The following is a 10,788-nucleotide window of genomic DNA, read 5'->3' as shown; positions in this document are numbered from 1 at the left end:
AAAGTACAGAAAATTTGGGGAGAAAATGCCTTCATGTACACTATTTTCCTTCTCTTTGTAGCAAAGCCTGTCCAACTACCACAGTCCTCTCTCCTCCACCCACAGATCAATTTTAAAATGCAGTCTGGTAGTATTTAAAGTAATCCATTTAAAACAGAAGAACCCACCTCCCAGTTCCCCTCACACCACCTGGGTGGAGAAGCCAGGCCCACCGGCGTTAAATCCTCACAGCAGCTGACATGGACTGCTGGTTGCAAACGATCTCAGGATGGAACCAGGACCATTGGTGGCTCCATATCCCATGCGAGACAAATGGATTTGGCAATCATTAATCCATTACATCCAAGGTGACCCCAGCTGATCGCTGGGGAGACAGAGTTTTGGGAAACAGGGGCTGTGTTCTCTGGGTTGCTGCACTGCATGGTACATTCAGGGGCCTGGAGCCATGGACCTCACCAGGCCAGGCAGTAGACGTGGGGGCAGGGACTGGTGAGTTCTCGTGGAGCAAGGATGGTGCCTCACGTGGGGCCTGAAGACTTGCCCGTGGTGAAAGGGGCATGGAGGGGGCTCTTGAAGGGTGGCTAGGGTTGTGATGGTGTCCCTGTGGGGTGCACAGCAAATGCACAGGCTGTAGGATGGGGTTTGGGGATAAAGCAAGAACTCGTGTGTGAGGAGGATTGTGAGGCAGGGGGTCCTGGAGGTGTATCTTGATGTCCTCAAAGCCCATGACTGACAGACAGAGGGATCTGCTAACTCAGATTCTAACAAAGGAGACTCCCTGACAGTCTGGGCTGGGCAAAGAAGCCACCAGAGCTACCCAAGCTATGTCACTGACTGGGTCTCCAGCCCATCTCACTTGCACAAGGACCACCCTGCTCCAGTCCTCCAGGACTGACTGCTGCGGTCAGGCTCTTCCATGCGGGTGCTCCTGTGTGGGATCCCAGAAGGGCCTTTCAGAGCTGCGGCCGAAGCTTCAGAAGTCCGGGAGAGACTTCCTGGCCTAGCTGAGCACACAGAACCCTTTGCTGGCTAAGCAGCAATTCCGTATCACTCGAGCCCCGAGGGTTTGAAGAGGATGTATTTGAGCTTGTGTCAGTGTTTGTGGCCCTCATAACGAACTGTGGGAAGAGAGGAAAGGTGCCAGCATTGGCACCACCACGAGAACAGAGGCAGGAGGGTGTCTGAGCTGCGTCCAGCTGCAGCACTGCTGCTCTTGGTCCTGCCCAGTCCCACACCGAGTTGAGTCTCATTCTCCTCCATCCCTCTCCATCCCTCACACCCATAGTGCTTCCTTCAGCACAATGCCGAGGCCCCACATAGACTCCATGACTGGACTCTCCGTGTCAAATGTTCGCTCTGTTTAATTACAAAAAGACAGAGGAGGCTCCAGAAATACATGCTTCGGAATGCAAACAACCATGAGGACAAAAAGGAGACACCGACATCTGCAGATGTGGCTGCTTTCCAGGAAGGATTCGTGCAGTGGAGAGAAGCCCGGCTCCTCTTCCAGGGACGAGACCAGGCCCTGCAGGCGAGTGCTGTGTGGACTCGGAGCAAGCGTCAGTGAGAGAGCACTGAGAGGTGGTGTGACAGAAACAGGGACTCCTCCTCAGTCACTCCCCTCGGAACAGGACCAGGAGGGGCACGAAGCTGTGTTAGCCTCCTGACGCTTCTGCGGACTGTACGGCACGTTATAGTAAGTCCCTGACTTTTAAATGAGTTCCACTCTGGGAGAACCGTTTGAAAGTCGGATTTGTTTGTATCCAGCAAAGTGAGTCTTACACAGTACACCCAGGAAAGTTCGCAACTCGAATGCTCCTAAGTCGAGGACTTGCTGTAACCCCAATACACAGCAGGCTTATGGTTTGAACTTGGATCTCATGGTAGCCTGTGCCACCACAGTGCATGGGATGTCAGCAGGAGAGCAGTGGCCTAGACACCACTCCTGGACACTCCTGGACTGTTCAGATCCACACAGAAAACATACTAAAACCCTTTATACCAAATAAGAGTGATCAAACCAATATAAGGGCCTCTGGCCCTTTTCTTTTATTAAAATGGCACGTAAATATTAAAACAGCATACTGATCATGTTGCACTTCTGCTTGCCCCAGGTATGTGCTGGGGAGTGGAGTATGTGAGGCCTCCTTCCTGAAGGCTGCAGACTCATGCATTGAGCAATTCATGTTCTTTATCCGTTTTCCCGACAGCATCAGGATTTGATAAAGGGTCGAGGTCAGCAAAGAGGCTGAACCAGGCAGTCAGGTCGGAGGCGGCCTTGGCAGGCTCTGGGGAGAGAAAAGAAAACATCAACAAACTCCCTTCTGAATGTCTACCTCTGCCATGCTGTGTGTAGGCAGGTCGAGCACCATCTAGAAAAGCGACACATCCTGTTACCCTCTGACTCCAACAGGTTGGGGAATTCCAGGGGCCTGTGACTGGTTGGTGCACATTTCTACACCAGGATCCAAAGCCTGGTGAAGAAGCAGCTCTGTGTTAAATAATCTCTACCTTCATCTTGCTTATGGCCACTGCCCCAAGAGCTGCTCTGGGGCCTCAGCACAACAAGGACATGGTTATTTCAGAAATCGGAGTGAACGGCTGAGGAAGCAAGGTGCTTTCCAGTGTCTGCTCGGGAGATCCCTTCAAATCTGGGTCAGGACAGAGGCCGTGGCCTCTCTTTTCACATTTCTGAGCCACAGGCCCAGAAAGGCTTGCGCCATGCCCGGCTTCTCCTGGCAGGCTCACCGCCCTCTTCTCCCTCTCCCCTCAGAAAGCTCTGGTGCCTTCCCCTGCCCTAGTGGGGAAATTCCCTGTCTGTCTTCAGCTTGCTGGAGCAGTCCCACTGCTCTCTCACCGAAAGAGCGTGTCCTGCCCGCATGTCCTGAATACCACGACTATCAGTCGAGTTATCTTCCAGACGAGGGAAACATGTTCAAGAGTGCTTCATGCAATTGATTTCTCAATAAGTTGGGAAAATGAATAAATATATATGTCGCATGTGAGACTTAAATTCATTGGCTTGGATGACCCATGCTGCTTTTATTCTCCCAAAGGCAGGAGCATCAGAAGCATGAAGAAAATGTCTTTCTTTCTGAGAGCAGTGAGGAATGTGCTAGCCATCTGGCCAGAGTCTCAGAAAATACTGGCAGGACGAGTTGCTAAAAGTGGTTAACAGTGAAGGGACAGAAATGATGGGTTTCTATCTACATAAACCTGGCCTGTGGTCTTTTCATTAAAATGACACCAAAATGCTAAAATAGTGAACTGATCACTTTATATTTCTTATTCCTCTCCTTTTTTTCCAAAATCTCTTGTGGATCTATTACTTTATAGTGACATAATCTATGTGCACCTATCTATTATAGACAGAAAGGACTGCTAAGCAATCAGACTGAGCAGTACACAAGTTATAATTACATGCAACATTCACTAAATTCCATGTGGTCAGCCCTGAAAATACTTGGTTTATTTTGATAAGCTGTGACTTAACAGCACTCGGTACGGTTTGTTGGAGGGGTAGTAACGTATTTCTTTACTTATCATATGGGAGGTCACACAAGGTTGCTATGTGGGAAAGACTGATTTGGGTATATTAGCCTATCTCTATTACTGATAGAGAATACTAAGAAATCTTAAAGATAGCCCCAGTGAAACTATGCTACACAGTCATGTCTTCTTCTAACTTCTGCAAAGTCTTGCAAGGTCCTCAGAAAGTGATCATGGGGCTACTGGAGGAGCCAGGTGACTGCACACTGGTGCACCTATCACAAATCATTTGCACAACACTTAAAAAGAATACCATTGGACACTTTTTTTTTCTTTCTTTCTTTTTTTTTTGTTTTTTTTTTTTTGGTGTTTTGAGACAGGGTTTCACTATGTAGTTGAGACCGACATGGAACTATGTAGCCCAGGGTGGTCTTGAACTCACAGTGATCCTCCTGCCTCAGCTGTATGGATATACAAATTAGATTTCAAGTGGAGAGTTCTATAGGTAACAATGAGAGGTCTTAAAAGATTAAAAAAGTTGTCAGCTCTATAAACTTTAAATATATCTCGTATTAAAACAGGTTAACATCCTTTTAAACTGAGCAGCTGTATGAGTCACTTGATATTTACTGTATGAATAAATATACAAAGATTTTGACCCTTTTTTTTTTTTTTTTTTTTTTTTTTTTTTTTTTTTTTTTTTTTTGGTGTTTTGAGACAGGGTTTCACTATGTAGTTGAGACTGACATGGAACTATGTAGCCCAGGGTGGTCTTGAAGTCACAGTGATCCTCCTGCCTCAGCCTCCCCAGTGCTGGGATTATAGGCATGTGCCACCAGGCCCGGCCGTGGGACATTTTTTGATGATCATGGAATAGACATTTCCTTTAACTTCCTGTGGTCAAAGGGAAAGTGGGTGATGACCAAAGGAACGGACATAGAGCTGTAAACATAAGATCTTCTGTTGAGAAGATGTTCTCTGTGGAGGCCTGTCTCAAAAGAAAAAGACCTCATGAACTAGAAAGGACCTCTTCTGACAACTAAGGAACCTGTCCCTTTCTAAGAAGCACTAGTTGAAAGGCTTACTGGATGGTTGCAATGGTATTTTTAGCTGAAGATAGCAAACTTCAGTGGCCTTTTATACACTGATATTTCCAGACAATCACAAGGAAAGCAGTCAATCATAAGGAGAGAGATATCTGATTCATTCTCATTAAATACAAGCCGATAAAGGGAATCAGCAAATCACCAAAAAAGTCAGATGGAATTTCTAGAATCATGCAAAATTATTATCCATCCCACTGTCTTGTGTTGAGCCCTTCATGCTTAAATGATAATTATGAAAGAAAAAGAGAAAGTGTTAAGTGGTTGGAAAGGAAGAAAACTTCACGGCAAGGGAGAAAACACCATGTTACCTTTCAGTGCAGGGCTCTCATCATTTGGATTGCTTGTCTTTGGTGCTGGCCAAGGAGTAGGAGGAGGACTGACATTGCTGTCTGACCAGCCTAATATTCAAAACCAGAGGACATTAGATCTAGCGAGAGCAGTCACACGTCCCCAGCAGCTGCTGGGTACATTCAAGAGTCTCAACCACGATGGCCTCCAAAGAGAGGCTGGAGGACAGTATGACGTGACCCTTCCCCTATGTTTCTCATACTAAATTACCTTGGAGGGGACAAGAGGTCTTGGAAAATTAGGGAATTCCAATTCAAAATATGGAAAACTAAGGGAGACTGCACTTTGAAAAACAAGAAGTTATTATAATTGAAGCATTTTGGTTTTGGTTTTGTTTTAAGCTTTCTACCCATTTTTCTTCCCAAGTATGGTCATTTTATCACATCAAAGATCATCAATAGTGTGCCAAGGAAATCAGTTGCCTCACTTTTCTGTGATGAATGTGGAAAGTTTAAAACTGAACACCATTAAATGTAGAAACAGAAATGCAGTATTGAACTGCACATCTCCGAAATGATCCAGTCCATTTATTTCTACATAGCTAACTTAAATTGGAAATGTAATTAATACAGATAAATATAAGATAGTCCAGTCTAATTAGTGAAGGGAAAGGCAGTCCCTTAACTTCTTTTGTGCTTGCGAAGCAGGTGGCAGCACCACTGAGCTAAATCCCAGGCCCTCCTTTGACTGTACCCTCACAATGGCATTTAACCTGTGCCTCACACCTGTATGCTGCCTGCCCCACAGGGACTCAGGTACTCAGTAGTCCTGTGGAAGGCAGTGAGCCTACTTTCCCACAGCATTTACTACCTGCTCTGGATGTTTTGGCAGGACCCCTATTTAGTTTAGAACTGCACCATGTGCTTTGTTGCACCTGGGCTTTAGTTCTTTGTGTGTTAAGTCCTGTCTTCTCAGTGAGAAAGGGAATCTTTCCTTCAGTGTGCTCTAAAATACTTATCACAGAACAGGAAGATGTTTGCCCATTAAATCCACTATTGATTCTCACTGTAAAATGCAGACCATCAGATAATCTGGCTACTGTTGGGACCATGATGCTTAAAACTGTTCTTTTACTGGGATGTTCTTGCTCTCAGGGTTTTGTCTCTAATAAAGCCCTCAAGAGAGTTCATGTGTGGATGGCAGAGTGGAGATGCCCTCAGCTATGACACAAAAATTACAGGTTTTATTGCCATTTGTTTACCTGCCATCCTAAGATGCATACTTTTTAGTAGAATTATTTATAGAATCATACTGTATTTATTAGTTTGTATTATTGTCTCCTCTCCTATAGTTATCACTCCCTTGAAGCCAGGGGCCACATATCACTCATTTTTATATCCTCCCATGTACATGATGGGGGTTGAAATGGTGTGAAGTGAGGACAGGAATACGGGGGAAAAATGAGAACCAAGACACATCATGTAAAGGTACAAGATTCGAATGATGAATGTAACTGTACTGTATACCTAAAAAGTACCAGTACACTCAATGAAAAAGCCTGACTACTGAGTGCAGATAAACAGAATACTTTTAAACTGTGAGAAGCACACTTCTGAAGCAAAGCAGTTCCTGACACCACAAAGAGGCTCTGATCGTTACTGGTTGAATGCAAATTCACTTTAGACACAGGGTGTACAAATAAATTTATGAAGACTAACCAATGAGTAAGTGAAACAGATGGCTTGTGACCTACTTACTTGGTCTTAATAATAAATATAAAAGGCACGATTATTTACTGCAAAGGTATCTGAACATGCACTTAACATAATGCATAATGAATTCAAAGCTGTGGATATAAAGAAGGCCTTCTGGGATGGGGGAGATGTTCTTACCTGGAGCTGGGATGATGGGTGCACAGGATATGAGAAACGCTTGAACCGTTTTCTTGCAACAGGTAAATTTTATGGCTCATAAATTATACTTCAATAAAGTAATTTTTAAAAAATGATCAGTTGGTGGTGTTATCCAGGAATAACATGATCTCCCTGGGTCCCTAGAAAACTGGCCCTTCACCATTTCATTATTAGACAAAAATCACCTAAAAGTGATCAGTGTGGAAAGTGAAGATTGTAGTCCAGTGTGTGCCAAATAATGTCAGTCACAGGAAAGCCGAGAGGGGTTGAGTCTAACTGGGTAACTGTCACCTTTTCCCCACATTTCCTGAATGGATCTCATTCCTCAAAGGAGGCAGAAAATAATCCATGTGTCAGAATGGAGTTCGCCTCCCTTCATGTAATGCGTCCATGCTTAAAAAATTATGAACCAATAAAATGCAAATCAAGTCATATTTTAAAGTGCCAGAAATACAAATCATATTTGTAAGCATAACATTTAAAGGGCAATAACAGCAGATTTATTTATAAAGAAAACTTTTTGGGTGCAGTTGTGGGAACTGAACTCAGAGGCTTGCACATGCTAAGTGAGTGCTTTACTGCTGAGCTACAACTCATTGTCTTTAAGTTGAATTCCTTTGTAACTATGGGTTTATTCTTTTCTCACCAGTTTTTCATGTTCTCATTTGTGTCATGTATTTATACTTTCGTGCAACTTTTTTTGGGGGGGTGCTAAGGGTTGAACCCAGAGTTTTGCACATTAGGCAAGTGTTATACCACAAAACTGTACCTCGCAGCCCTTTTAATTTTTTTTTTGAATCGCGCTTGCTCAGTTGCCTAGGCTGGCATGGAACTTTCTATCCTGGCTCAGCTTCCCAAGTAGCTGGGATTAACAGTACCTGGCACTTTCATGCAACTTTATTATATATGCACCTCCAAAGACTACCCCTCTTTAGACACAGGCAGACTCTTTTCCTCATCCTGCCAACCACTAATCTATTCTGTATCTCTACAATTTATTTCATAATTATTATTTGTTATCTATGGGCTGGATGTGTAACTGGTAGAATGCATACTAGCGTAAGTGAGGTACTAGGCTCGACCTCCAGCAACACACACACACACAGTTATATAAATACGATAATATAAAATGTAACTTTTTGCTAGTAGGTTTTTGTTGTTATTTTAGAAACAGGGTCTCTCTATGTTGCCCAGGCTGGGCTCGAGGCATTCTTCTGCCTCGGCTGCCCAGTTCAGCATTTCACAGGCACACAGCATGTCACCCCCAACCCCCAAGAAGAAAGCACAGCCCTAGCACTGAGTCACGTTTACTCCTGAGAGCTGTTAAGCGTCCATCTAAACAGTCCAACTTGACTCCATGTGCAGGAAGGGATACAACAGTGTGGCTGTGACATCAACTGCTAACAAAAATACAAAGCTCAGCTGTGATTTCAACCTCACTTGTATCACTTGGGGAATTACTTAGGGGAAGGGGTCCATCAGGGTAATTACAGATGGAATGACAAACCAGACTGAAAATTTTTGGCTTCTGTAAGGAAAATTGCTGTTTAAAGAGAATTTTGTGCTGCTCATATTCCAGTAATTGCCCTCAACTGTTCCTTGGTTGGTGTTAGTTGGCTGAGGTGTTTTTGACACGAAGGTGTGGCTGGAAAGCTGTCTGCTCACCTCAGAGTAATTCTGTCAGCAAGAGGTAGGGAAGGGAGGGGCAAAAGGGCAGGCCAAGCTCTGTGAACAAAAGGACTATCAGCTCGCTTCTTTGATACGGCAAAATGTGCTACCATTTTCAGAAAACACCTATAAAACTTTATTAGCGCCCCTCCCCACCCCTTAACTTTCATAAGGGAAAATACAAGTCAGCCAGAAGGAACACTGGCCAGTGAGAGCAGTGAGTGAGGCCAAATCACACTTGGCCCAGAGCAAGAACACAACTAACTCACTAGTTGAGAGAGCAAAAGCCCAGGCTGGGTTGCTAATCACAGCTTGGGGAGCTCTAGGGTGGGTTTGGCCTTGAATAGCCAAATAGGAACAACACAGCCCCAGGGGCAAAGACCACCCTCAGCCTCAGTTTCCATTATCTGCAAGGGGTGGGAAAAATTTCCATCTCATTAGGTTGTTGCATGGACAGATTGGGATCCTGTAGAAAAAACCAGGCAGTAGAGAGACTAGGGAGCAGCCCCCAATAAATCTAAGCTGGGTTTTGGTGTAATAACTCAGCAGACATTGGGGGAAACTAATCCTTGAGCATATTATTCACAGCCTAGGCCTTTCTTTTAATGTGTTTTCAGTTTCTTTCTATTTGCTGCTATCCATCCATCTATCCACCTACCCGCCCACCCATGCATCTGTCCAATAAGTTCTACTTTTTAAACATCTACTGAATTTCACATGTTGGTGTTCTGTAATTAGGTGAGCAATACAAATAAGAACTCTGTTCCTATGAAAACCTAGAGCAAGAAATAGAAATGAAATCAATTTTCCAATAAGGACAGTAAGAGGAATGATAAAATACATATGTATGTACTGAACTGGGGAGAAAAAACACACATGGCACTGACCATTAGTCTGATAAGGCGCTGAGGAAGACTCCCTGGATGAACTGATTCGTTTTTTTGTTTTGTTTTGGTTTTTGGTTTTCTGGTTTTTATAGACAGGCTCTCACTATGTAGTTGACCTGGAACTCACTATGTATCCCAGGCTGGTCTTGAACTCACAGTGATCCTCCTGCCTCAGCCTCCCTGGATGAACTGAAATTGAAACAAGCGATGCTAAAAGATGAGAAGTCAACCAGGTAGGTGGGTGATGTAGGTGTAGGTGTAGGTGATGTATGTGATGTAGGTTAGGCCCCATGGGTGGGGAGAGCTGGGAACACTAAAGCTCCACATGGCTTAAGTCCACTGTATGGTCAGAATACATGGTTCTCTAGAAGAACAATGTCATTAAATCTTGCTTGCTAAGGAATGGTGTGGGAGGTTTGGGCAACCACACAACTGAGTCAGATCTTAGAGGACCTTGTAAACCAAGCTGAGGAGTTAGACCTTACTTGAATGGTAGAAAACCCCCAATTTAGCCAATCATATGGCCTATCTGAGGTCACCGAGCGCCCCCAAGAAAATGTGGGTGGAGGAGATCGTCATCAACGCGCTCTCTGTAGACAAGCAGAGGCACTTCAATTGTTCAGATCCCAAGATCTGCCTTGCAGATGCTCCTCAGTGGGGCTCTGTGCTCAAGCTCTGTGCCTATACTCTTTTCCTTTGCATTTCTCCATCTGAGTACTGCAAAAGCCAGGTACATGGAGCCAGACTAAACCAGGAATAGCAAGGGATGAACTTTGGTTGAGGAACCTTTATTTGAGATAACCCAAAGCTTGACTTTACACAAGCCTTAAATGGAAACCACCCAGATGGCGGTGGCAGCACCTGACAGCTGGGGGAAACAAACAATGTCCTGATGGAACACAAAGCTCTATCTTTTTTTAAGACTCTAGAACAAGGGTCCTACCTTTGATTTGTAGAACCCTACATGTCCTAGTGCCTTTATTTTGAGCAGCTGGTAATCCTTCCAGTATCAGAATCTACTTCTAAATTAAATTTTATAAATTAGTGGAGAATTAAGAACACCAATTATGAGGCCTCCCAACCTTGCCTAGTCTCTGCTCAGCCTGCTGCTCTTCCTACTTGTGCTAAAAGGCCCAAGGAAGGCACAATTTTCTCATCACTGCACGACACAGGAAACCGCAGTCCTTGTAACCCTGATAGCTTCAGAAATTCTTAAAAATCTCTGCTAAAATTAACTCCATCTTCAGATTTTCAGCACAACTTGATCTGACATACATTCCTTTGTTTTGGAGTCCTAGAGTTTGAAGTAGGAGGAAAGGAAGGTTTAATTGTTCTTTTACTAAATCCCATTACCTTATCATTCCCAAAGCACTAGGGAACAGAATGAGGACAGCCAAAGAAGGGAAAAATGCAGGCAGAAAAAAAGAGATGAGGAGG

The 10,788-nt window shown here is 44.2% G+C and overlaps 1 protein-coding gene across 5 annotated transcripts in view; it reads right to left on the bottom strand.

Annotated features, from left to right (window-relative positions):
• Positions 1-1,100: 1,100 nt before the first annotated feature.
• The window catches only part of Ica1 (islet cell autoantigen 1), a 132,004-nt gene continuing 122,316 nt past the window's right edge, over positions 1,101-10,788 (bottom strand). Inside the window, exons 12-13 of one of the 5 annotated variants that reach the window (XM_010632041.3) lie at positions 4,904-4,993; positions 1,101-2,288 (exon numbers count right to left, since the gene is read on the bottom strand). In XM_010632041.3, the coding sequence (XP_010630343.1) occupies positions 2,167-2,288; positions 4,904-4,993 (212 nt within the window). In that variant the 3' untranslated portion in view covers positions 1,101-2,166. The remainder of the gene's footprint in view (positions 2,289-4,903; positions 4,994-10,788) is intronic. The other 4 variants (XM_010632040.3, XM_010632039.3, XM_010632042.3 and 1 more) reach the window with 4 other exon arrangements.

The sequence above is a fragment of the Fukomys damarensis genome, unplaced genomic scaffold (genome assembly GCF_012274545.1).
Source record: "Fukomys damarensis isolate Sample0158 unplaced genomic scaffold, DMR_v1.0_HiC HiC_scaffold_4, whole genome shotgun sequence".
Classification (NCBI taxonomy): domain Eukaryota; kingdom Metazoa; phylum Chordata; class Mammalia; order Rodentia; family Bathyergidae; genus Fukomys; species Fukomys damarensis.
The sequence above is the reverse complement of the archived record's forward strand: the minus strand, read 5'-3'. Positions and strand labels throughout refer to the sequence as shown.